The 27913-nt window shown below is 48.2% G+C and overlaps 1 protein-coding gene across 1 annotated transcript in view; it reads left to right on the top strand.

The window, feature by feature from the left end:
* Positions 1-17436: 17436 nt before the first annotated feature.
* Positions 17437-27913, top strand: part of LOC309543664 (RNA-binding region-containing protein 3-like) — a 118366-nt gene continuing 107889 nt past the window's right edge. Inside the window, exons 1-3 of the mRNA XM_082276117.1 lie at positions 17437-17622; positions 23002-23117; positions 25942-26022. Of these exons, the coding sequence (XP_082132243.1) occupies positions 17485-17622; positions 23002-23117; positions 25942-26022 (335 nt within the window). The 5' untranslated portion in view covers positions 17437-17484. The remainder of the gene's footprint in view (positions 17623-23001; positions 23118-25941; positions 26023-27913) is intronic.

The following is a 27913-nucleotide window of genomic DNA, read 5'->3' as shown; positions in this document are numbered from 1 at the left end:
AGGGGTGGGATATAGAGGTTGGTGGGGGTGAGGGGTGGGATATAGACGTTGGTGGGGGGTGGAGGGGTGGGATATAGAGGTTGGTGGAGGGGTGGGATATAGAGGTTGGTGGGGGTTGAGGGGTGGGATATAGAGGTTGGTGGGGGTTGAGGGGTGGGATATAGAGGTTGGTGGGGGTTGAGGGGTGGAATATAGAGGTTGGTGGGGGCTGAGGGGTGGGATATAGAGGTTGGAAAGGGGTGAGGGGTGGGATATAGAGGTTGGTTGGGGGTGAGGGGTGGGATATAGAGGGTTGGTTGGGGGGTGAGGGGTGGGATATAGAGGTTGGTTGGGGGTGAGGGGTGGGATATAGAGGTTGGTGGGGTTGAGGGGTGGGATATAGAGGTTGGTGGGGTTGAGGGGTGGGATTTAGAGGTTGGTGGGGTTGAGGGGTGGGATTTAAAGGTTGGTGGGGGTGGGGGGGTGGGATATAGAGGTTGGTGGGGGGTGGGATATAGAGGTTGGTTGGGGGTGAGGGGTGGGATATAGAGGTTGGTTGGGGGTGAGGGGTGGGATATAGAGGTGGGTGGGATATAGAGGTTGGTGAGGGGTGGGATATAGAGGTTGGTGGGGGTGAGGGGTGGGATATAGAGGTTGGTTGGGGGTGAGGGGTGGGATATAGAGGTTGGTTGGAGGTGAGGGGTGGGATATAGAGGTTGGTTGGAGGTGAGGGGTGGGATATAGAGGTTGGTTGGGGGGTGAGGGGTGGGATATAGAGGTTGGTGGGGTGAGGGGTGGGATATAGAGGTTGGTGGAGGGGTGGGATATAGAGGTTGGTGGGGGGGTGGAGGGGTGGGATATAGAGGTTGGTGGGGGGGTGAGGGGTGGGATATAGAGGTGGGTGAGGGGTGGGATATAGAGGTGGGTGAGGGGTGGGATATAGAGGTTGGTGGGGGTGGGGGGTGGGATATAGAGGTTGGTGGGGGGTGGGATATAGAGGTTGGTGGGCCAGGTTGGGACTATGTTGGTGCACCTGTTTGTTGAGAAATGATCACTAATGCCCCGTACACACGTGCAGATTATCTGAAGACTTTTGTCTGCAGACTTACCAAAACCATATAATATGAGGTCAAACCTAAACACTTTCAATTTGTATGCAATCCGGCAGGCCCTTGCACTACATAGAAAAGGTAAGTCTTCAGATAATCTGCACGTGTGTACGGGGCATCAGTCATTGGATGGAGCGATCACGTGGTAAAGGGCCACTGTCATTGGCCCTTTACCATAACCGGCAGGAAGGGCGATTCTGGGAGGACATCCCTGTACGCCCTCCCAGAATAACCAGACAGCATTGTAGCCATCATTGGGCTATGCCCCGTTCGGCACGTGGTGAATCCTCATAGTCTTAGTTATGCAATACCCGGGAGGTGGGGCTTTGCATTTCACAGTGTTTGGCCAAGTCGATTCCCCCATGCCAGTCCCTGTGAAAATTAGGCATTGCCCCCAAAAAATGTATGTGACTACTGGAGGTCCTTTAGTATAAGTTTGCCAAGTTTGGTGCCCTGAACCCCTGTGGTTTGGGCCCTACATTTATAGTAGCTGCACCTGCTATGTTATTCTATGGCAGGGTCATAGCCTGTGTCTCCTTTTCCCACCCCCGCATCATCCAGCCTGTGTATCCCCCCCCCCCCCCCCATCATCCAGCCTGTATCTCCTTCTCCCACCCCCCATCATCCAGCCAGTGTCCCCTCCCCCCCCCCCCATCATCCAGCCTGTGTCCCCATCATCCAGCCTGTGTCCCCCCCCTCCCTCCCATCATCCAGCCTGTGTCTTCTTCTCCCCATCATCCAGCCTGTGTCTTCTTCCCCCCCCCCCATCATCCAGCCTGTGTCTTCTTCTCTCCCCCCCCATCATCATCCAGCCTGTGTATCCTTCTCCCATCATCCAGCCTGTGTATCCTTCTCCCCCCATTATCCAGCCTGTGTATCCCCACCCCTGCATCATCCAGCCTGTGTCTCCCCCCCCCCCCCACCATCATCCAGCCTGTGTATCCTCCCCCCCCCCCCCCACCATCATCCAGCCTGTGTATCCTTCCCCCCCCCCCCCATCATCCAGCCTGTGTCTCCCCCCCCCTCCCCCCCCCATCATCCAGCCTGTGTCTCCCCCCCCCCCCCCCCATCATCCAGCCTGTGTCTCCTCCCCCCCCCCCCCATCATCCAGCCTGTGTCTCCTCCCCCCCCCCCATCATCCAGCCTGTGTCTCCTCCCCCCCCCCCCCCATCATCCAGCCTGTATCTCCTTCTCCCACCCCCCATCATCCAGCCTGTATCTCCTTCTCCCACCCCCCATCATCCAGCCTGTATCTCCTTCTCCCACCCCCCATCATCCAGCCTGTGTCTTCTTCTCCCACCCCCCATCATCCAGCCTGTGTCTTCTTCTCCCACCCCCCATCATCCAGCCTGTGTCTTCTTCTCCAACCCCCCATCATCCAGCCTGTGTCTCCTTCTCCCACCCCCCCATCATCCAGCCTGTGTCTCCTTCTCCCACCCCCCCATCATCCAGCCTGTGTCTCCTTCTCCCACCCCCCCATCATCCAGCCTGTGTCTCCTTTCCCCCCCCCCTCCCATCATCCAGCCTGTGTCTCCTTCCCTCCCATCATCCAGCCTGTGTCTCCTTCCCTCCCATCATCCAGCCTGTGTCTTCTTCTCCCACCCCCCATCATCCAGCCTGTGTATCCCCCCCCCCCATCATCCAGCCTGTGTATCCCCCCCCCATCATCCAGCCTGTGTATCCCCCCCCCCCATCATCCAGCCTGTGTATCCCCCCCCCCCCATCATCCAGCCTGTGTATCCTCCCCCCCCCCCCCCCCCCCCCATCATCCAGCCTGTGTCCCTTTCTCCCACCCCCCATCATCCAGCCTGTGTATCCCCACCCCCCATCATCCAGCCTGTGTATCCTTCTCCCACCCCACCCCCCCCCCCCCCCATAATCCAGCCTGTGTGTCCTTCATCCAGCCTTTCCCCCCCCCCCATCATCCAGCCTGTGTCTCCTCCCCTCCCCCCCCCCCCATCATCCAGCCTGTGTCTCCTCCCCCCCCATCATCCAGCCTGTGTCTCCTCCCCCCCCCCCCCCCATCATCCAGCCTGTATCTCCTTCTCCCACCCCCCATCATCCAGCCTGTATCTCCTTCTCCCACCCCCCATCATCCAGCCTGTATCTCCTTCTCCCACCCCCCATCATCCAGCCTGTGTCTTCTTCTCCCACCCCCCATCATCCAGCCTGTGTCTTCTTCTCCCACCCCCCATCATCCAGCCTGTGTCTCCTTCTCCCACCCCCCCATCATCCAGCCTGTGTCTCCTTCTCCCACCCCCCATCATCCAGCCTGTATCTCCTTCTCCCACCCCCCATCATCCAGCCTGTATCTCCTTCTCCCACCCCCCATCATCCAGCCTGTGTCTTCTTCTCCCACCCCCCATCATCCAGCCTGTGTCTTCTTCTCCCACCCCCCATCATCCAGCCTGTGTCTTCTTCTCCAACCCCCCATCATCCAGCCTGTGTCTCCTTCTCCCACCCCCCCATCATCCAGCCTGTGTCTCCTTCTCCCACCCCCCCATCATCCAGCCTGTGTCTCCTTCTCCCACCCCCCCATCATCCAGCCTGTGTCTCCTTTCCCCCCCCCCTCCCATCATCCAGCCTGTGTCTCCTTCCCTCCCATCATCCAGCCTGTGTCTCCTTCCCTCCCATCATCCAGCCTGTGTCTTCTTCTCCCACCCCCCATCATCCAGCCTGTGTATCCCCCCCCCCCATCATCCAGCCTGTGTATCCCCCCCCCATCATCCAGCCTGTGTATCCCCCCCCCCCCATCATCCAGCCTGTGTATCCCCCCCCCCCCCATCATCCAGCCTGTGTATCCTCCCCCCCCCCCCCCCCCCCATCATCCAGCCTGTGTCCCTTTCTCCCACCCCCCATCATCCAGCCTGTGTATCCCCACCCCCCATCATCCAGCCTGTGTATCCTTCTCCCACCCCACCCCCCCCCCCCCCCCCCATAATCCAGCCTGTGTGTCCTTCATCCAGCCTTTCCCCCCCCCCCATCATCCAGCCTGTGTCTCCTCCCCTCCCCCCCCCCCATCATCCAGCCTGTGTCTCCTCCCCCCCCATCATCCAGCCTGTGTCTCCTCCCCCCCCCCCCCCCATCATCCAGCCTGTATCTCCTTCTCCCACCCCCCATCATCCAGCCTGTATCTCCTTCTCCCACCCCCCATCATCCAGCCTGTATCTCCTTCTCCCACCCCCCATCATCCAGCCTGTGTCTTCTTCTCCCACCCCCCATCATCCAGCCTGTGTCTTCTTCTCCCACCCCCCATCATCCAGCCTGTGTCTCCTTCTCCCACCCCCCCATCATCCAGCCTGTGTCTCCTTCTCCCACCCCCCCATCATCCAGCCTGTGTCTCCTTCTCCCACCCCCCCATCATCCAGCCTGTGTCTCCTTTCTCCCCCCCCTCCCATCATCCAGCCTGTGTCTCCTTCCCCCCCATCATCCAGCCTGTGTATCCTCCCCCCCATCATCCAGCCTGTGTGTCCCCCCCCCCCCATCATCCAGCCTGTGTATCCTCCCCCCCCCCCCCTCCATCATCCAGCCTGTGTCCCTTTCTCCCACCCCCCATCATCCAGCCTGTGTATCCCCCCCCCCCAATCATCCAGCCTGTGTATCCTTCTCCCACCCCCCCCCCCCCATTATCCAGCCTGTGTCTCCTTCTCCCCCCCCCCCCCCCCCCATCATCCAGCCTGTGTCTCCTTCTCCCACCACCCCCCCCCATCATCCAGCCTGTGTCTCCTTCTCCCACCACCCCCCATCATCCAGCCTGTGTTTCTTCTCCCACCCCCCATCATCCAGCCTGTGTCTTCTTCTCCCACCCCCCATCATCCAGCCTGTGTCTCCTTCTCCCACCCCCCATCATCCAGCCTGTGTCTCCTTCTCCCACCCCCCATCATCCAGCCTGTGTATTCCCCCCCCATCATCCAGCCTGTGTATCCTCCCCCCCCCATCATCCAGCCTGTGTCCCTTTCTCCCACCCCCCATCATCCAGCCTGTGTATCCCCACCCCCCATCATCCAGCCTGTGTATCCTTCTCCCACCCCCCACCCCACCCCCATAATCCAGCCTGTGTGTCCTTCATCCAGCCTTCCCCCCCCCCCCCCCCCCCATCATCCAGCCCGTGTCTCCTCCCCCCCCCCCCCATCATCCAGCCTGTGTCTCCTTCTCCCCCCCCCCACCCACCCTCCATCATCCAGCCTGTGTCTCCTTTTCCCACCCCCCATCCTCCAGCCTGTGTCTCCTCCTCCCAAACCCCATTATCCAGCCTGTGTCTCCTTCTCCCCCCCCCCCCCCCCAATCATCCAGCCTGTGTATCCTTCTCCCACCCCCCCCCCCCCCATAATCCAGCCTGTGTATCCTCCCACCCCCCCCCCCCATAATCCAGCCTGTGTATCCTTCTCCCATCATCCAGCCTGTGTATCCCCACCCCCCATCATCCAGCCTGTGTCTCCTTCCACCCCCCATCATCCAGCCTGTGTCTCCTTCCACCCCCCATCATCCAGCCTGTGTCTCCTCCCACCCCCCATCATCCAGCCTGTGTCTCCTCCCACCCCCCATCATCCAGCCTGTGTCTCCTCCCACCCCCCATCATCCAGCCTGTGTCTCCTCCCACCCCCCATCATCCAGCCTGTGTCTCCTCCCACCCCCCATCATCCAGCCTGTGTCTCCTCCCACCCCCCATCATCCAGCCTGTGTCTTCTTCTCCCACCCCCCCATCATCCAGCCTGTGTCTTCTTTCTCCCACCCCCCCATCATCCAGCCTGTGTCTTCTTTCTCCCACCCCCCCATCATCCAGCCTGTGTCTTCTCCCACCCCCATCATCCAGCCTGTGTCTTCTTCTCCCACCCCCCATCATCCAGCCTGTGTATCCATCTCCCACCCCCATCATCCAGCCTGTGTCTTCTTCTCCCACCCCCCATCATCCAGCCTGTGTATCCTTCTCCCACCCCCCATCATCCAGCCTGTGTATCCATCTCCCACCCCCCATCATCCAGCCTGTGTGTCCTTCTCCCACCCCCCATCATCCAGCCTGTGTGTCCTTCTCCCACCCCCCATCATCCAGCCTGTGTGTCCTTCTCCCACCCCCCATCATCCAGCCTGTGTCTCCTTCCCCCCCACCATCATCCAGCCTGTGTCTCCTTCCCCCCCCACCATCATCCAGCCTGTGTCTCCTCCCCCCCCCCCCCCCCCCACCATCATCCAGCCTGTGTATCCCCCCCATCATCCAGCCTGTGTATCCCCCCCATCATCCAGCCTTTGTATCCCCCCCCCCATCATCCAGCCTGTGTCCCCTTCTCCCACCCCCCATCATCCAGCCTGTGTCCCACTGTCATCCAGATCCAGACGATTTCTCAGCATGTATGGGGTAATTCACTTAAGTTTTGTTCAGGAGAGACGGCTCTATAATTTTCATCGACCTCCCATACAATGTTATGCACAGACAACCCCAACCCCTCCTCTCCAAGCACAGAATTAGGCCCCTCCCACTTCTGCCAGCTCCGCTCTATCGCCTCCTCCCTCTTTCCCTCACTATATAGCTTAGCAGAGCAGTTCTATAATATTCCTCCACTGCTCAGGCACATTGTTGAGGTGATACCAGCTTTTTGTGATGGGGCCACACCGGAAGCGACGTCGTCAAGAATTATCATGAGTTGAGGAAAACTTTAGAAAACCATCAGACGCACATAGTGAATGAGGGACGGGGCTAAGGCTAAGTTATGGCCGCCATCTTTAAGTAGGTGCAGCCCAGTGAGCCTGATCAAAAAAAGTATGGGGTAAGTTTGAGTCACTAAGTAGACGGCTATAGGTGGGGGGGGGGGGAGATAATTATTTCAGTAGAAGTTACACTGGGGGGGCCTGTGCAGAAAGATATGGGGGTGGGGAGAGAACTGACCACGGAGAGGAGTTTATTACCCAGATGCCAAGTTTATGATCTAAAGAGACCTTCACAATGTGTGTGGGAATAGATTCTAATAAAGAAACAACCGTACACGTTTCCTAATGTTACACTTATTCATCTTCACTTTTATTACAATTCCACATTAAAACCTGCTTTTTGAACTAAATGTTTTTACTGTTTTCTTCTCCTGTGGGAAACCGTGTCTATCTCACATACCTACAACCAATCAATAACTTTCTAGTCACATGGGTAGATTCATCCAATAGATGAAATCCACATAGTAGGAGGTGTGGTTAGTGAAATAAGATGTTACCTGCGGAGAATTGTGTAATGTTCTTCCCAACAAAGTCCTCCAAGACCACCAAACAGTCCAGGATTTAGGGATGTCCAAGTTGTGTGAGTTTTTTTTTTTTTTTTTTTTCTTCTAAATCCCTTAGGCACAGCTGGGTAATCCCTAAATGCTGGACAGGTTGGTGGTCCCTAAATGGCTGTGTTGGGGATCAGTGGTGGAGTGAACAAGTCCAAAGGTTGTGGGAACAGCACAGTTGTGTATTTTTAAATGTCATACAAGTAAGGTAGAATATCCAAAAAATGGTCCAATGGCTATTCGTTTTCCTGCACAGATGTTCACAAAACACACAGGTTCAAGGTGAGAGTTCACTAGGAGTCCAGGACACATGGAAGAATATTGGAGTCCTTTAACCACTTTACCACCGGAGGATTTTGCTGTCTTCCGTCCAGGCCACTTTTTGCGATTCGGCGCTGTGCGACTTCAACTGACAATTGCGCGGTCGTGCGACGCCGTACCCAAACGAAATTTACGTCCTTTTTTTCCCACAAACAGAGCTTTCTTTTGGTGGTATTTGATCACCTGTGCGATTTTTACTTTTTGCGCTATAAACAAAAAAAGAGCGTTTATTTTGAAAAAATAACAATATTTTTAACATTTTTTTATATGAAATTCCCCCCAAAAAAGATGTAAAAACCAATTTTTTTAAAAATTTTTGGCCAATTTGTTTTATGCTACATATGTTTGGTAAAAAAAATCGCAATAAGCTTATTTTGATTGGTTTGCGCAAAAGTTATTGCGTTTACTAACAAAGGGAAAGATTTCTGTCATTTTTGGTGTTTTTTTTTTAACGCGTAATGGCGGCGATCTGCGATTTTTTTTTTTTTTTTTTTTTTTTGCGGGACTGCGACATTGCGGCGGACAGATCGGACCCTTGACTGACATTTTTGACACTTTTGGGGGTACCAGTGACATTACTACAGTAATCAGTGCTATATATATGCACTGTTACTGTAAAAATGACACTGGCAGGGAAGGGGTTAATTTTATTGGAGAGGGAGGGGTTAATGTATGCCTGGTGCTTACTGACGTGTAGGGGGGGAGGTGACTGTGTGAGTCATGGACAGATCGGATGTCCAGCTATGCTGAACACTCCGATCTGTCACTCCCTGTCACTATGGAGATCCGCCCGCTCTGTTTACACACAGCGGGCGGATCTCCAGACTCGATCCCCGACGATCGGGTAAAAGCAGCGGCGATCGCCGCTGCTCCTCCCCTGGCCCGACTCCCGCTGTGAATGAAAACAGCGGGAGCGAGCCTCCGGCGGCGCGCAAGCGCCGCCCAGAAGGGGGAGTGTCCAATCACGTTAATACTACGTGACTGGACGATAACGAACCACTCTGCCGCAGTAGTATTACTGTGAGCGGTTGTAGAGTGGTTAAAGGCCACATTAGTACCCAGGAGCTAAACCAAATGTATATTATGAAACCGCATGACAGAAACAAAATCAACAATGTTGCTGTCTTTTTTTTTTCTTATCTTAACCACTTTAATACCGAGCACTTTCACTCCCTTCCTACCCTCCCCCCAATACATGGCACTTTCACCCCCTTCCTGCCCACCCAATACCGGCACTTTCACCCCCTTCCTGCCCACCCAATACCGGCACTTTCACCCCCTTCCTGCCCACCCAATACCAGCACTTTCACTCCCTTCCTGCCCTCCCCCCAATACCGGGCACTTTCACCCCCTTCCTGCCCCACAAATACCGTGCACTTTCACCCCCTTCCTGCCCACCCCCCAATACCGGGCACTTTTACCCCTTTCCTGCCCCCCCCCCCCCCCAATACCGGGCACTTTTACCCCTGTCCTGCCCAGACTAATTTTTAGCTTTCAGCGCTCTCACGCTTTGAATGATAATATGTAATGCTACACTGTACCCAATCAAAAGTGTAATCATTTTTTTTTCACACAGATAGAGCTTTCTTTTCGTGGTATTTTTTTTTTAACAACTGTTTTTTTTTTTTTTTTTTTCTTGCGACATAAGTGAAACTTTTGAAGACAATAACACTTTTTTTAGTTTCTCTTATAACATTTTGGAAATAATTTTTTTTTTCTTCATACATTTGGGCCAAAATGTATACTGCTACACATATTTGGTAAAAATAACCCAAATTAGTGTATATTATTTGGTCTGTGTGAAAGTTAAGCCCCGTACACACGCAATGATTATCGGCCGACCGATCGTCCGTCTTTTGTCCAGAGTTGTGTGTTTTGTTGGTTGGAATGTGCCTAGACTGCACTCAAATTTTCTCAGCCAACAAAATTCTACTTCAGAAGTGATGTCATGTGTTGGTTTGTTTTCTTTGTGTTCTTTCTTCACTGAGCATGCCCAGACTTGCTCATTAGATTTTTCCCTGTCGAAATCTGTACTTACTGCACGAAAATCTGCCGTGTTTTGACGGCAGACAAAAATTTTATAGCCTGCACACCAGATTTTTTTCGGCCGAAAAGTCAGATTCGGTTGTCGGAAGCATCATACTAACAAGCCGAAAATCGGCAGACCGGTCGTCGGACGAAAATTCCCTGCCAATTTTCGACGCGTGTGTACGGGGCTTTAGTCTACAAGCTATGGTGCCAATCATTGAAAACTTATCACACCTGATATACTGACGGTCTATCTAATTTCTTGGTTCCCTGAAATCCCAGGAAAGTACAAATAACCCCCAAATGATCCTTTTTTGGAAAGTAGACATTTCAAATGTATTTAGTAACAGGTGTGGTGAGTTTTTTTTGCAGTAGTCCTTTTTTCCCACAATTCTTTGTAAAAACATTTCTCACACACTTTATAGGCATACTTGCATATACACCCCAAAATACATTCTGCTACTCCTCCCAAGTATGGTGATACCGCATGTGTGAGACTTCTACACAGTCTGGTCACATACAGTGGTCCAACATCCACTAGGTGTTCTGGGAGCATAAATTACACAAATAATTTCATTGCAACCGATCACATTTTTGAAGGCCCTGCAGCACCAGGAAAGCGGAATTACCCACAAAATGACCCCATTTTGGAAAGCAAACACCCTGATGTAAATTCTACAAAGCATAATGAGTCTTTTAAACATCATTTTTTTTTATGCACAAGTTTTTGGAAAATGTGGAAAGAAAATGAAAACTTATTTTTTTTTTTCACACATAGTTGTCAATTTATAAGATATTTCTAACACATAGCATGTACATAGCAAAAATTACACCCCAAAATACATTTTGCTACTCCTGAGTATGGCGATACCACATGTGTGATGTGGGACTTTTACACAGCCTGACCACATACAGAGACCCAACATCCTCTAGGCGTTCCAAGAGCATAAATTACACATCTAATTTCTTACCTATCACTTTTTTGAAGGCCCTAGAGCACCAGGACAATGGAAACGCCCACAAATTGACCCCATTTTGAAAAGCACCCCAACGTATAATTTATAAGGCATGGGCTGCAGAAAGGTACTCTAATATAGGTACCCGGGTACTCTAAGGCAGTGGTCCTCAACACCGGTCCTCGGGGCCCACTAACAAGCCAGATTTTTAAGTATTACCTTGGGGAGATGCAGACTAGAATACTGCAATCACTGAGCAGCAAATGAGATCACCTGTGATGTAGTTTAGTTATCTTGCAAACCTGGCCTGTTAGTGGGCCCTGAGGAACGGAGTTGAGGACCACTGCTCTAAGGGGCTGTAGACAGGTACTTGGGTACTCTGGTGGGCTTCAGATAGGTACTCTGGGCTGGAGACAGATACTTTGATGGTCTGCAGATAAGTACTCTGGGCTGGTGACAGGTACTCGGCTACTCTGATGGGCTGGTGACAGGTACTCGGCTACTCTGATGGGCTGGTGACAGGTACTCGGCTACTCTGGTGGGCTTCCGATAGGTACTCTGGGCTGGAGACAGGTACTTTGATGGTCTGCAGATAAGTACTCTGGGCTGGTGACAGGTACTCGGGTACTCTGATGGGCTGGTGACATGTACTTGGGTATTCTGATGGGCTGGAGACAGGTACTTGGGTACTCTGGTGGGCTTCAGATAGGTACTTAGGTACTCTGGGCTGGAGACAAGTACTCTGATGGTCTGCAGATAAGTACTCTGGGCTGGTGACAGGTACTCTGATGGGCTGGTGACAGGTACTCGGGTACTCTTATGGGCTGGTGACCGGTACTTGGGTACTCTGATGGGCTGGTGACGGGCACTCGGGTACTCTGATGGGCTGGTCACAGGTACTCGGGTACTCTGATGAGCTGGTCACAGGATACTTGGGTACTCTGATGGGCTGGCGATGGGTCCTCTTTATTACTGGGGGTAATCGGTGTGTTTTACTTTGTAATGTGGGCGGTAACTAGCTGTTACTGCAATCTTCTTCTCACACTGGGTCGGTGTGTGAGGAGGAGAACCTGGTAACGGCTAGTTACCACGGCTTGTTTACATTCTGTGACAGCCGCTCACATGGTAAAGAGCTGTTTTTATTGGCTCTTTATACTGATCAAGGATGGACTGTGTCCCGAGAGATGCGCCTCATCCCCCTATCGTTGTGATGCATGCCGATAATGGGTGGACGTCACATGACGCCCGCCCGGAGCGAGAGTGTTCCTGCCGGCGTCATTTTACAATGCGGCAGTAGGGAACTGGTTAAAAACAGTGACAAGCAGATGTGTGTTGTATCCAATCACAGTGGCATATGTTCCCCCTTCCACTTTACAAAGTGTCAGATGAAATAAGCCCGTATCCTTTATTTTTCACAACGGTTCGGCTAACATGTCCTTATCAAGGTGTCCATAAAGAACACAAACCACTACAGCCAACTGAAAACAAACCACCATAGACCTCGCAAAGTGGCCACCCAGCCTATAAACAGTGAGCAATTGCAAAAGGAGTTTTTTTTTGTTAATATTTAAAAAATATTTTATCTGTAAAGCATATGGTTGACTTGGAAAAAGTTAATACTTGGGTAGTAGGTGGTACCATTTGCCGCCACAACAGGGGTAAACCCAAGTTTTCCACACAGGTGGTCTACAGACAGCCGGGAGTTTCTACAGCTCTGATAAAGATTGGGTATGAGTGAATTGTCACAGAGTACTGACCGCACAGTTGTAAGGTCAAAGGGCATTTGTGGGGAATTTTAAAGATGGAGCTCACAAAAATGGCGCCTAATACTGGCACAGTCTTAGTGTGCGCCAATTTTATAACATTAGGTCATGACAAAAGTAGGGAGTTTGCACTATTTGTGCTGGTTCCCAACTTCCATGTTGCTCTGGTGATATTTGCAACATTGCTTCCCGTTTATTAAAGTCTAAAATTGCTCTAATAATCTCCACCAAACTGGGGGTGGCGGAGTCTCCATTTCAGAAGCCAATTGTGATGTATAAAACAGATGCAATGGATGTTATACAGTAAATCTTATAACAGCCATTCCACCTTTTCTCACTACCCCAAGACTCACGACTGGGACTCCCTGTAAAAATCACCCTGTATTGGCGTTAGAAACAAATCAGACCAGTACCCATGAACTAAACCATTCTAGGTATAAAATTATACTGAGAGAATATAAAGAGAAAAACTAAAATCTTAACATTAACAATGTTTTAGTGTTTCTGTGACTTTTATTAAAAAACAATGACATGAAGATGGGTGATGTATGTAATCACAGTGTCGTATATCCTCCCTCAACCTTCCACAGGTCTATATATTGCCCACTCTGTTTTCTCCAGTGTCCTTCACTTTCCACATTGCTGCAAATCCCCCCCCCCCCCCATATGTGTGGTACCCCGCTTTCCACACTGCTACAGCTTTACAAAGGTGGGTGCAACTAAATCTCCCTACCTGGCCCAGCAGCATCCAGTGATCATGAGCCACAAGGCCTGCAGCAGGTCTATGTGTGTAACGTGCTCAGATCTCAGTGAGTGCCGTCTTGTGCTCCAGAAAAGATAAAATCATTCCCTTTATTTGCTGGAAAACTTGCAATCAATAAAGTTTAATTAGTAGTATAGGAACTAGGAATTCCTATCCCTATAAAGGACCATTGTTAGCAGGAGGTATAAAGGTCCTTTGAGTGGATAGGAACTAGAGTTCTCACTGTGAGTTGGCTAGTTCCTATCCTTTAACAGGACCCGACCACTATGGAGAAAAAGGTTCTTTCGCAGGATAGGAACTAGCTCTCTCACTGTGAACCGTCTAGTTCCTATCCCTGTAAAGGACCATTCTTAGCTGGAGGTATAAAGGTCCTCTGAGTGGATAGGAACTAGCTCTCTCACTGTGAACCATCTAGTTCCTATCCCTGTAAAGGACCATTCTTAGCTGGAGGTATAAAGGTCCTCTGAGTGGATAGGAACTAGAGTTCTCACTGTGAGTTGGCTAGTTCCTATCCTTTACCAGGACCCGACCACTATGGAGAAAAAGGTCCTTTCGCAGGATAGGAACTAGCTCTCTCACTGTGAACCGTCTAGTGCCTATCTCTGTAAAGGACCATCCTTAGCTGGAGGTATAAAGGTCCTTTAAGTGGATAGGAACTAGAGTTCTCACTGTGAGCTGGCTAGTTCCTATCCTTTAACAGGACCCGACATCTATGGAGAAAAAGGTTCTTTCGCAGGATAGGAACTAGCTCCCTCACTGTGAAACGTCTAGTTCCTATCCCTGTAAAGGACCATTCTTAGCTGGAGGTATAAAGGTCCTTTGAGTGGATAGGAACTAGCTCTCTCAATGTGAACCGTCTAGTTCCTATCCCTGTAAAGGACCATTGTTAGCAGGAGGTATAAAGGTCCTCTGAGTGGATAGGAACTAGCTCCCTCAATGTGAACCGTCTAGTTCCTATCCCTGTAAAGGACCATTCTTAGCTGGAGGTATAAAGGTCATCTGAGTGGATAGGAACTAGCTCTCTCAATGTGAACCGTCTAGTTCCTATCCCTGTAAAGGACCATTGTTAGCAGGAGGTATAAAGGTCCTCTGAGTGGATAGGAACTAGCTCCCTCACTGTGAACCGTCTAGTTCCTATCCCTGTAAAGGACCATTCTTAGCTGGAGGTATAAAGGTCCTCTGAGTGGATAGGAACTAGCTCTCTCACTGTGAACCGTCTAGTGCCTATCTCTGTAAAGGACCATCCTTAGCTGGAGGTATAAAGGTCCTTTAAGTGGATAGGAACTAGATTTCTCACTGTGAGTTGGCTAGTTCCTATCCTTTAACAGGACCCGACCACTATGGAGAAAAAGGTCCTTTCGCAGGATAGGAACTAGCTCCCTCACTGTGAACCGTCTAGTTCCTATCCCTGTAAAGGACCATTCTTAGCTGAAGGTATAAAGGTCCTCTGAGTGGATAGGAACTAGCTCCCTCACTGTGAACCGTCTAGTTCCTATCCCTGTAAAGGACAGGGGCGTAACTACAGGGGTTGCAGGGGTTGCAATCGCTACCGGGCCCCATGCTCCAGGGGGCCCGGTAGCAAGCCAGTGGGTGAACTTCTAGGATCTCAAAGGTCACACTTGCGACCGGGCCCTGGCATTTCACCACTGTGGGGAGGCCCCAAGATTGCAGGAAGGGGGCCCACTGCAGAACTTGTGAAAGGATCCTGATGCGGGACCATAATAAAAGGCCATGCAATGAGATTAAAGAGCCCCAGGATTAGTGGGAAGAGCCCCGGGCTTGAAGGGAAGGGCCCCGGCCAGGGGTCTGGGGGGCCCTTCATGGTTTCTTGCATCGGGGCCCTGAAGGTTCTAGTTACGCCTCTGGTAAAGGACCATTCTTAGCTGGAGGTATAAAGGTCCTCTGAGTGGATAGGAACTAGCTCCCTCAATGTGAACCGTCTAGTTCCTATCCCTGTAAAGGACCATTGTTAGCTGGAGGTATAAAGGTCCTCTGAGTGGATAGGAACTAGCTCCCTCACTGTGAACCGTCTAGTTCCTATCCCTGTAAAGGACCATTGTTAGCAGGAGGTATAAAGGTCCTCTGAGTGGATAGGAACTAGCTCCCTCACTGTGAACCGTCTAGTTCCTATCCCTGTAAAGGACCATTCTTAGCTGGAGGTATAAAGGTCCTCTGAGTGGATAGGAACTAGCTCCCTCAATGTGAACCGTCTAGTTCCTATCCCTGTAAAGGACCATTGTTAGCTGGAGGTATAAAGGTCCTCTGAGTGGATAGGAACTAGCTCCCTCACTGTGAACCGTCTAGTTCCTATCCCTGTAAAGGACCATTGTTAGCAGGAGGTATAAAGGTCCTCTGAGTGGATAGGAACTAGCTCTCTCACTGTGAACCGTCTAATTCCTATCCCTGTAAAGGACCATTGTTAGCTGAAGGTATAAAGGTCCTTTAAGTGGATAGGAACTAGAGTTCTCACTGTGAGTTGGCTAGTTCCTATCCCTGTAAAGGACCATTGTTAGCTGAAGGTATAAAGGTCCTTTATCCACTTAAGCCCCGGAAGTTTTTACCCCCTTCCTGACCAGGGGGTATTTTGCGATTCGGCACTGCGTGACTTTAACAGACAATTGCGCGGTCGTGCGACGCTGTATCTAAACGAATTTGGCATCCTTTTTTTCCCACAAACAGAGCTTTCTTTAGGTGGTATTTGATCACCTGTGCGATTTTTTGATCATGCGCTATAAACAAAAAAAGAGCGTAAATTTTGCAAAAATAACAATATTTTTCACATTTTTTTATATGAAATTCCCCCCCAAAAAAATGTAAAAATCAAATTTTTTTAACATTTTCGGCCAATTTGTTTTATGCTACCTATGTTTGGAAAAAAAAAATCGCAAAAAGCGTATTTTGATTGGCTTGCGCAAAAGTTATCGCGTTTACTAACAAAGGGAAAGATTTTTGTCATTTTTGTTGTTTTTTTTTTAACGCGTAATGGCGGCGATCTGCGATTTTTTTTGCGGTACTGCGACATTGCGGTGGACAGATCGGACCCTTGACTGACATTTTTGACACTTTTGGGGTTACCAGTGACATTTCTACAGTAATCAGTGCTATACATATGCACTGTTACTGTAAAAATACACTGGCAGTGAAGGTGTTAACTTTTTTTGAAAGGGAGGGGCTTTATGTGTCCCTAGGGGCGTGCTTTCTACATTGATTGGCTGTGGCTTCAGATGTATGAACGGTGATCAACGGTTCTACGTAGTAGAACCGTATGATCATCATTCATACACAGGGGAGAATGACAGGCAGCTTGTTTACACAAGCCGCCTGACTTTCTCCCTCTCCCCCGCCGATCGCAGAGTGACCGGCGGACATCGAGTCCGCCGGTCACACGCGCGGGGGGGTCCGTGACCACGCGGGAGCGCGCGCTCGCTCCCTAGACCCTCACAAGCAAGCGACGTAGACCTACGTCAGTTTACCTGTGAGGGGCTGACCGCCGACGTAGATAGTCGTGCGGCGGTCGGCAAGTGGTTAAGTGGATAGGAACTAGCTCTCTCACTGTGAACCGTCTAGTTCCTATCCCTGTAAAGGACCATTCTTAGCTGGAGGTATAAAGGTCCTTTGAGTGGATAGGAACTAGCTCTCTCACTGTGAACCGTCTAGTTCCTATCCCTGTAAAGGACCATTCTTACCTGGAGGTATAAAGGTCCTTTGAGTGGATAGGAACTAGCTCTCTCACTGTGAACCGTCTAGTTCCTATCCCTGTAAAGGACCATTCTTAGCTGGAGGTATAAAGGTCCTTTAAGTGGATAGGAACTAGAGTTCTCACTGTGAGCTGGCTAGTTCCTATCCTTTAACAGGACCTGACCACTATGGAGAAAAAGGTCCTTTCGCAGGATAGGAACTAGCTCTCTCACTGTGAACCGTCTAGTTCCAATCCCTATACAGGACCTGGCCACTAGGGGGCCAAAAGGTCCTTTAGCTGGGTAGGAACTAGCTCTCTCAATGTGAGTTGGATAGTTCCTATCCTTATACAGGACCTGACCACTAGGGGGCTAAAAGGTCCTTTAGCTGGATAGGAAATAGCTCACTCACACTGAGCAAGCTATATCCTACCCTGAGAAAGGACAGGGTCCTTCTACTGGCTAGGAACTAGTCGCAACTAGTCGCAACCGTTTCAATAGGTTTCCCTAGCAGGTGTCCACACACAGGCTCTCTTCTATACACAAAAGAGGACGGCTCAAGTATCGCGATGTTTCCTGAAGAAATCCTTTCTGTTTGGGCGGAAGTTGTGTTTGTAGCCTGAGTGATAGAGAGATGGATGCGGGGGGAAGGAGGACGCTGCTGGTTCGGCATCTCCCTGCTGAGCTGAGTCCCCAGGAGCAGAGAGAGCTGCTGGAGAAGAGCGGAGCATGCAGTGTGCGCATGTGTTGTGGGAGGACGAGGGGGAGCCTGGTAAGAGGGAGCACAGATACCGTGTATGAGCCCCTGTGTGCTCCATGTGTACAGTGATCGCTGTGTGTAATACTAGTACACTCCGGTTAGTAATAAATAATATTGAAGCTGATATGTTGGTATGATTTGTATTGGATAGTTCCATTGGTCCAGCCTGGCACAGTGTACTTACCTAAAGGGAACCCTGGGGAAGCTGGAAATGCCCCTCCTCCACTGATCACCGCAGTCTTCTGGGTCCAGTGCCTGAGCAGCTGCATAGTGACCACATGGAGAGGTTCGCTGGCCACCGCTACCATTTACAGAATGTGTTTTTTTTTTTTTCATATTAACCACTTCAATACAGGGCACTTTCACCCCCTTCCTGCCCAGGCCAATTTTCAGCTTTTAGCGCTGTTGCATTTGAATGACAATTGCGCGGTCATGCAACATTGTACCTAAACCAAATTTATGTCATTTTCCCCCCACAAATAGAGCTTTCTTTTGGTGGTATTTGATTACCGCAAGGTTTTTTCTTTTTTGATACACAAATAAAAAAATACACCGAAAAGCTTGAAAAAATACGTTTTTTTTGTTTGTTATAAAATTTTGTAAATACGTTTTTTTCCTGCGCAGAGCACTGATGAGGAGGCACTGATGAGGAGGCACTAATATGCAGCACTGATAGGCGGCAATAATGGGGACTGGTGGGCGGCACTTATAGATTAGAATTATGGGCACTGGTGGGCGGCACTGATAGATGGCAATCATGGGCAGCTCTAATGGGGAGGGCACTGAAAGAGTCCCTGAGCCCTGATTGCCATCCCTTGTGGACATGGGTGGGCATCCCAATTCTCTGATTACCAGCACAGACCCCCACCTGTCAGGAGAGCCACAGATCGGGTCTCCTCTACTCGTGCCTGTCAGGTACGAACTGAGGAAAGCCGATCAACGGCACTTCCTATTTACTATGTGACCAGCTGTGATTGGACACAGCTGGTCACATGGTAAAGAGCCTATGTCATTAGGCTCTTTACCGAGATCGGAGATGCGGTGTGTCAGAGTGACACAGCACCGATCGCCGCTCTGCGCACCCCCTGGGGGAGCACAAAGCACTCTATCCTGCTGGACGTCATATGACTGCCAGTCAGGATAGTACAACCACTTTGCCACTGTCAATCTGTTATAGGGCGGGTGGCAAGTGGTTAAACAATACAAGACATTCTCTGATTGGATGAGGTGAAGGGGTGGTGATGTCCTGATCTACACCTCATCCAATCAGAGAACGCCCTGTATTTATTACCACTTGCCGACTGTGCTATTAGCTAAAAGACGGCTACAGCATGGTCCTCCCAGAACCCCCCCCCCCCCCCCCCCCAGCGGCACATATCGGGCGCGCTCTGTGGCTACAGTGTTCTTCAGACACATCTGAACACAGATCAGCATAAAGGGCTTAAAATAAGATTTAATTACCTTCCTGTCATGTGTTGACCAAACAATGCAGTAAAGAAAATAACTGGCAAGAGTATAGACCTGGACCTACTAGTCTGTGCTGGAAATAAGGTGAAATTACCAGTGATCAGAAAGGCAATGCTAAAAATGTAATATCAGATCTGTCAATGGTCTAAACTTTCTGTCTTTGTTCTTATTTCTTTTCAGAAGCATGTGGCTTTCGTAACATACCCAGATTAATTTGCTACTGCAAAGGTATTATTTCATATTTTTTTATGCTGCACGTCTTGTTCAAGGACTAACTAGTGGATGCATCATATGAAGTGTGTTAGCAATGCATACCATAGTGTACACTATTCTGGAACAAACAGGCAGAAGAGAAAATTGTGAATGAAATGAAGGATTCTGATTTTTATATTTGGTTCAAATTGCTGCAGCCATGATCATATTTTAAAGCCGGAGATTTTCAGGTAAAGGTGATCCGAGCGGCTCTATAGCTGTGACTAATGAAGCCGCAAGCGATGAGTTTTGTCACTTGAGGTTTTGGTGCCATTTCCCTAGCAAGTACTGCCAGTCAAGCAGCTGATAAAACAGATCTATTTGATGAGTTGCCTTGGAGGGCAGAAGAGTGGTCGTGTTCAATAGGCCTCCGATCTCTCTGTAATGGGTACCTGTCACTACAAAAGCTGTCACAACGGGTGGTGTTCACCCCTTGGGAAAGCAATAAAAGTTGACCCCCCCCACCTCCACCTTCCCCATGCTAACCTGCAAATGCAACACGCACATAGGTCCCACATAGGTAATTGGTGATTGCACCACGCGTTTGAGGTATTGCCTTAAACTGCAAAGTGAGAGCAAAAATTCTAGTACCAGAGCTCATGGTTAATGCTAAAATGGTACCTGTAAGGGCTTTTAAAGCATTGAATATGTATAATTTTAGGTACAACAGTTTGTCGCCATTTCACAGATGTGCGCAATTTTGAATCTTGACATATTTGGTATTTACTTCAAGCAATACTCCCTTTTATATTTTAGTAAAAAAATATTATTGATATTATATTTGTGCTAGTGTGCACTAAAGTGTATTTTTTTCCTGTGTGTTTGACATATGGCTGCACAAATATTGTATGACATAAAAAAAATTGCAAAAGCCACCGTTTTACTCTCCAGGGCCTTTGCTTTCATAAAATATAAAACGTTTGAAGGTTAAAAGTCGTTTTATAGCACAAAAATGCTGATTTTTAACAAGCATGTAAGAAATGTCAAAATTGACCTGGATGGTAAGTGGATAAAACCCTGACAAGAGTTTCTTGCTAAAGATGAGATGTAATACATACTCTTCAACGGCTCCTTTGTCCTAGCTTTGCTCTGCAGAGGCACTACAGCCTCCATCAGAATGTAATTCTAAAGACTATTTTTTTTTTAAATTAAAATCAAGGTTTATGTGCTTGCCTGCTCTGTGCAGTGATATTGCACAAAGGGGCCCCTTACCTTTTTTGGCAGCCTAAACCTTTTTTTTTTTAACCTTTTTTTTTTTTTTTCTTCAGATGTCCCTATAGCAAGCCTTGTGCTTTTTGGACATATGTGCGGGAGCACTCCTTAGCCAAGCTGTGTGCGCTCATATAGACACAACATGGCTTTGCCATGGCCCCGTTTCTTCCTCACAGAGGTTGATTGAGCACAGCAAGAGCCTACGGCTCCACTGCTGCCTGTGTGTTTTGTGAGACCAGGAAGTGAAGGGAGCTGCAGCCTGGGGAGAGAGCTGGATTGTGAGAGGACACAGATAAGTGTTCAGGGATAATGGAGAGGAACAGTTAGTGGGTGTTTCTTATCTTACCGGGAATGCATTAGGGTAAAAAAAAAAAGCTGATAGCTTTTCTAACCACTTTAGGCATTTAACATTTCAGAATTGTGGATGCCTGTGTCCCCTTCTGTGCATTGTGGTTACATCCTCAGACACCTACAGTATCTCACAAAAGTTATTACACCCTCACATTTTTGTAAATATTTTATTCAACTCATCACTCAAGACATGACACTTTGCTACAATGTAAATTAGTGAGTGTACAGCTTGTATAACAGTGTAAATATTCTGTCCTCTCAAAATAACTCAACACACAGCCATTAATGTCTAAACCGCTGGCAACAAAAGTGAGTACACCCCAAAGTGAACATATCCAAATCGGGCCCAATTAGCCATTTTCCCCTCACCAGGGTCATGTGACTCGTTAGTGTTACAAGTTCTCAGGTGTAAATGGGCAGCAGGTGTGGTAAATTTAGTGTTATCGCTCTCTCATACTGGTAACTGTAACTTCAACATGGCACCTCATGGCAAAGAACTCTGAGGATCTGAAAAAAAGAATTGTTGCTCTACATAAAGATGGCCTAGGCTATAAGACGATTACCAAGACCCTGAAACTGACCTGCAGCACTGTGGCCAAGACCATACAGCGCTTTAACAGGGCAGGTTCCACTCAGAACAGGCCTCACCAAAATAGAACAAAGAAGTTGAGTACATGTGATCTGTGTCATATCCAGAGGTTGTCTTTGGGAAATAGACGTATGAGTTCTGCCAGCATTGCTGCAGAGGTTAAAGGGGTGGTGGGTCAGCCTGTCAGTGCTCAGACCATATGCCGCACACTGCGTCAAATTGTTCTGCATGATGTTGTCCCAGAAGGAAGCCTCTTCTAAAGATGATGCACAAGAAAGCCCGCAAACATTTTGCTGAAGACAAAGAGGCTAAGGACATGGATTACTGGAATCATGTCCTGTGATCTGAGGAGTCTAAGATAAACTTATTTGGTTCAGATGCTATCAGCGTGTGTGGCGGCAACCAGGTGAGGAGTACAAAGACAAGTGTGTGTTGCCTACAGTCAGTGGGAGTATCATGGTCTGGGGCTGCATTAGTGCTGACATCACTGGGGAGCTACAGTTCATTGAGGGAATTGTGAATGCCAACATGTACTGTGGCATATTGAAGCAGAGCATGAGACCCTCCAGTTGTAGACTGGGCTGCAGGGCAGTATTCCAACATAACGGCCTCAAACACACCTCCGAGATGACCACTGCCTGCTAAAGAAGCTGAGGGTAAAGGTGATGGACTGGCCAAGCATGTCTCCAGACCTAAACCCTATTGAGCATCTGTGGGGCATCCTCAAAAGAAAGGTGGAGGGCACGGTCTCTAACATCCTCCAGCTCCGTGATATTGTCATAAAGGAGTGGAAGAGGACTCCGGTGGCAACCTGTGAAGCTCTTGTGAACTCCATGCCCAAGAGGGTTAAGGCAGTGCTGGAAAATGATGATGGCCACACAAACTGACTCCTTGGGCCCAATTTGGACATTTTCACTTAGGGGTTTACTCTCTTTTGTTGCCACCGGTTTAGACATTAATGGCTGTGTATTGAGTTATTTTGAGAGGACAGCAAATTTACACTGTTATACAAGCTGTACACTCACTACTTTACATTGCAGCAAACTGTCATTTCTTCAGTGTTGTCACATGAAAAGATATAATAAAATATTTGCAAAACTGTGAGGGGTGTACTCACTTTTTGTGAGATACTGTAAATCTCAACAGGACCAGTAGTGATGTGTGGGCAGGTGCATGGAAACTGACAGCATTGAGGGCTGAGCCAGCTAGGCAAGTGGCATTTTAGAAGGTCAGCAATGTTGTCAGTACAGGTTTTCTATAGGATGTGTAGTTGGCTTAGCAAGGTAAGTTGAAGAGCATCAACCTTGAAAAAAAATTTGCAGCCATTATTATGGAAATAAAGAAAAATGCCTACTTTCCCTCTTATAGAATATCGAATTATTCAACAGGTTTTTTTTTTTTTTGGACTTCTCCTAAAGTCTCTAAAATTTTATCGCAAGCAGATAAATGTTTCATGCAGTTTAATTTTATTTTTAAAACATACAAGCACTCTGAAATGACCTCACACCATTCATTCACAGGCTGTTTCAGTACTTCACCAGCTCACAGTGTTGGGTCACACCCTTGTGGTTGAATATGCTAAGGAGAACCACGTTCACCTCCCAGACCAGCCATCTTTCTCTGAAAAAAAGAAAAGGTTTGTGTGTTTTGTTTTTTTGCTCTCTCTGTAGAGTAAAACTTGACTAAGCTATAGAAATAATGTGTGCTCATCTTTCTGGTATTTTGCTCTGGAACATACATGCACTGTAGGTGACAGCAGTACAAGGGTATTGTTTTTTCCATGACCTCCACTTACGCACATAAAAATATATTTTCTCTTTTGTTCATTGACGAACACAGCTCCATATCTTCTTTGACCCTTGGGTTATGCTGCTCTCTGTAGGACACTAGGGTCAAAGAAGATCTGGAGCTGTGTCCGTCAATGAACACCAGAGAAAAGGATTTTACGGTAAGACAAAAATCCAGTCCCCCCCACACTTATCTTTTTACTTGCCTGCCCAGTGACTTTTAACTACAGGTAAGCCTATAATAAATAAGGCTTACCTGTAGGTACAATTAATATCTCCTAAACCTGCACGGTTTAGGAGATATTTGCACTGCATGCAGCCGCTGACGCGAGCGGCGCATGCGCTCTGAAGGTCTGGCGGACCTTCAGCGTTCCTTGCCGGGAAGTGCCGAAAAATGACTCCCGCGCGCATGCGCGGGAGTGACGTCATCGCGGCTCCAGCCACTCACAGCGCCGGAGCCGCTGAACCCGGAAGAGACGCCAAGGGATCATGTCAGCTCCCACAGCGGTGTCCTAGGGTCCGTGTCGGGGCTTCATTCTAAGGTAAGTATTTCATAATGAGCTAGTATGCGATGCAATACAAGAGATATTATCACAATAATAAAAAAATATACAATGGAAGTGTTGCGCTAAACCACATAAATGAGCATGTGTAAATAATGAAAATCCGAATGTAAACCGTCTCTTTCATAGACTAAACATTCAAACGGGATGATAACAAGTGAAGATACTCTTGCACTTTTAAGATCAGATGTAAAATCTCCACCAAGTGAAATCACTGCCATCACCAGTAAAGATGGACTCTTACCAAAGAGCCTTGACCCTCTATTAGGCCCCGTTTACACTTGTGCGCTTTGTCCTGTGACTTGGGACTGCAAAGTCGCATGACAATGTCATACCTCATGATTTCAAATCAGTACCATGCATATCGGTGCAACTTCAAGTCACAGTGACTTCAAAGTAGTCCCTGCACTACTTTGGACTGATCTTGATGCGATTTGAGGGCCAGAGACATAGGCATTTCTTTAAGTCCAATCAAAATCGGAGCAAAATAATTTGCCGTAAAATCACACGACTTTTAGGTTGCACAAATGTAAAAGGGAACTAAGGGAAGGTCATATCGGCTTAAGATGTTATCTCCAGCTCTTTAACACAGGTGGGAAACCGAGAAATCAGCTCAAGGCAGACCCCAGGACGATTACAAATCCTGTTACGTCTGGCTGGCTGATTGCAGACACTTTGGTACCTTTTGGCTCACTGCATAAAGTTTAGTAGAATCAAATCCTTCTCAGGTTGCTGGTTAATCATCATTAAGTCAAGGCAATGACCACAGTCTTCAGTATCTTCTCAAGTCCAGATGAAAATAAATGTGGCTTTAAAGCATACAGTTTGAAGGTCAGGAGCAGATAGACCCAAAGTGGAGTCATTGACAACACCTACATCAATAGGTGACGTTTGAACCACGCAGCTGTAGAGCAGAGCAGAACAAACGATACAACGGCAAGTGACCGATAAACGTTATGCAGCAAAAACTGCCATAGATGTGGTCTTACTGGTAAATCCCATTGCAATGGAGACTGGAGAGATAGCCTAGAGGTACATGGCTGCAAGGATGAATTGTGCGATGTATCTTGCAAAATGTATACAGCCAGGGTCTGTGAATCCTGCAGTGCTGCTCTGTGGAAATCATTAAGCCACATGAAAGCTAATAGCTAAAAATCCATAGAGTTGTCTAGTACCTGAGGATGTGACTAAAGTTGCACAGATAAGTCCTGAAACCAGGTACATCCTGGGGACTGGCTTGATCACTCAAGGATATTCAGTTTTGTCCCATAGCTACTCTTTTGTTACCTTGGCTTTGTGCTTAGGATCATTGTCCTGTTGAAAGATGAACCTTCGCCCCTGTCGGGTCCAGAGCGCTCTGGAGCAGGTTTTCATCAAGAATGTCTCTGTTCATTGCTGCATTCATCTTTCCCTCAATCCTAAATAGTCTCCCAGTTCCTGCTGCTGAAAAACATCCCCACAGCATGATGCTCCCACCACCATGCTTCACTGTAGGGAAGGTATTGGCCAGGTGATGTGCCGTGCCTGGTTTTTGCCAGACATGACGCTTGCTATTCAGGCCAAAGCATTCAATCTTTGTTTCATCAGACCAGAGAATTTTGTTTCTCATGCATGATCTAAGAGTCCTTCAGATGCCTCTTGGCGAAAACCCCAGGCGGGTTGTCATGTGCCTTTTTACTGAGGAGTGGTTTCCGTCTGGCCATTCTACCATACAGGCCTGATTGGTGGAGTGCTGCAGAGATGATTGTTCTTCTGGTGGGTTCTCCTCAGAGAAATGCTGGAGCTCTGTCAGAGTGACATCTTGGTCACCTCCCTGACTAAGGCCCTTCTCCCGGTTTGCTCAGTTTGGCCGGGCAGCCAGCTTTAGGAAGAGTCCTGGTGGTTCGCAACTTCTTCCATTTTATTGATGATGGAGGCCACTATGCTCATTGGGACCTTCAGTGCTGCAGAATTTTTTTTTTTTTTTTTGTACCCTTCCCCCAGATCTGTGCCTCGATAAAATTCTGTCTTGGAGGTCACAGACAATTCTTGGACCATCCAACAGTGTATAATTTCCTATGTTACAAAAACATCTGTCTTTTTATAATAATTTCTTGTCTTCTTTCAACAGTGGAGAGAAAGCTGATGAATGTAAAGACTCAAAGCTTCCAAGCCAGGTTTCCATTGAGCGAGGAATAGCTCCAAATCATGGGTATGCGTTATGAAGTTTGACTTATATGTAACATCTACTATTTTGATTACTTTTGTAGAGCATTTGTATTGCAATGTGTATGCTTGCCTTAATTAAAATAAGGTCTCTCTCGGCAGTTGAACTGAAACTCGGCCAAATTTTTTTTTTTTTTTTTTAAATGGTTATTTAACCTCTTCAATATAGGTCACTTTCACCCCTTCCTTTTTTTGTTATACAAGTGAAAAAAGAGCGAAATTTTGAAAGAAGAAAAAAAAAAACACCTTCTTTTATGAGCCTTTGGGGGGGGGGGCATTCCATTTCAGAATAATTTCCCTCTTGGCAGATTATAACAAATAATTTAGCAGGGTTTTGGTGCACCTAGGCCTCTGCACATTATCCAGGATTACCAACAGAGCAAGCTCCGGGGAAAGAGGAAGTGAGAGCTAGAGGCGGTAGATGATGTGCTCCAAAACCTCAGTCCAATACTGAAGTATAACTGAACAGGTCCAGAACATGTGAATATATGTGCCCTCCTCATTTTTCACATCTGGGACACTCTTGTGATCGTTGATATATTCTGCGCATCCTCTGGAGGGGTATACTACACTCTGTAGAAATTTAACCTGTATCAATTTATCTTTCGAGGAGATCAATAACCTAACGCTATCCTCAAGGCAACTCTCCCTATCCAAATCAGGTAGATCCACCTTCCATGAGTCCCATAATTTTCTACCTTAGGACAATCCATTTTTAACAGATCTAGGTAGAAAGCAGAAAGCTGCTTGGCAAGCGACTCCTCGGCCAGTAAAAATAACCCAAATTAGTGAATATTATTTAGTCTGTGTGAAAGTAATAGTCTACAACCTATGGTGCCAGTAATTGAAAATTGATCACACCTAATCACACCTGATGTACCAATGGCCTATCTCATTTTTTGAGGTCCTGAAATGTCAGGACAGTACAATTTTCCCCCCAAATTATTCCTTTTTGGAAATTAGACATTCCAGGCTATTTAGTAAGAGGCTTGGTGAGTTTTTTGGAAGTTGTAATTTTTTTCCCCATAATTCTTTGAAAAATGAAGAAATACATATATATAATTATTATTTTTTTTTTTTTGCACAAAATTGTCATGTTATTTCTCACACACAGCATATGCATACTTGCAATTACACCTCAAAATACATTCTGCTACTCCTCCTGAGTATGGCGATACCATATGTGCACAGCCTGGTTACATACAGAGGCCCAACATCCAAGTAGCACCTTCAGGCGTTCTAGGAGCATAAATTACACATCTAATTCCATTACAACTTATCGCACTTTTGAAGGCTCAGGAGCACCAGGAGAATTGAAACACCCACAAAGTGACCCCATTTTGGAAAGCTAACACCCCAATGTATAATCTACGAGGCATGGGCTGCAGATAGGTACTCGGGTACTCTGATGGGCTTCAGAAAGGTACTTGGGTACTCTGATGGACTAGAGACAGGTACTCGGGTACTCTGATGGACTAGAGACAGGTACTCGGGTACTCTGATGGGCTGGAGACAGGTACACGGGTACTCTGATGGGCTGGGGACAGGTACTCGGTTACTTTGCTGGGCTGGAGACAGGTACTCGGCTGCTCCAGTGACAGGCACTCGGGTACTCTGAGGGGCTAGTAACGGGTCCTATTTATCTGTGGGCAATCAGTGTGTTTTATTGAGCACTGTAGGTGGTAACTAACTGTTGCAACAATCTCCTCCTCACCCAGGATCGGTGTTTTGGGAGGAAAGCCCAGTAACCGCTAGTTACCGCGGTTTGTATACATTTTGTGACTGGCTGTGATTGGACACTTTACCCTGATTAGGGATGGAATGTGTCAGAGTGACGCACTCCATCACCGCTCTGTGCACCCCATGAGCGGCAGATA

The sequence above is a fragment of the Pelophylax lessonae genome, assembly GCF_965119305.1.
Source record: "Pelophylax lessonae genome assembly, contig: HAP1_SCAFFOLD_283, whole genome shotgun sequence".
In the NCBI taxonomy this organism is placed as follows: Eukaryota; Metazoa; Chordata; class Amphibia; order Anura; family Ranidae; genus Pelophylax; species Pelophylax lessonae.
Note: the sequence above shows the minus strand (reverse complement) of the source record. Positions and strands in the feature narration are given on the sequence as shown.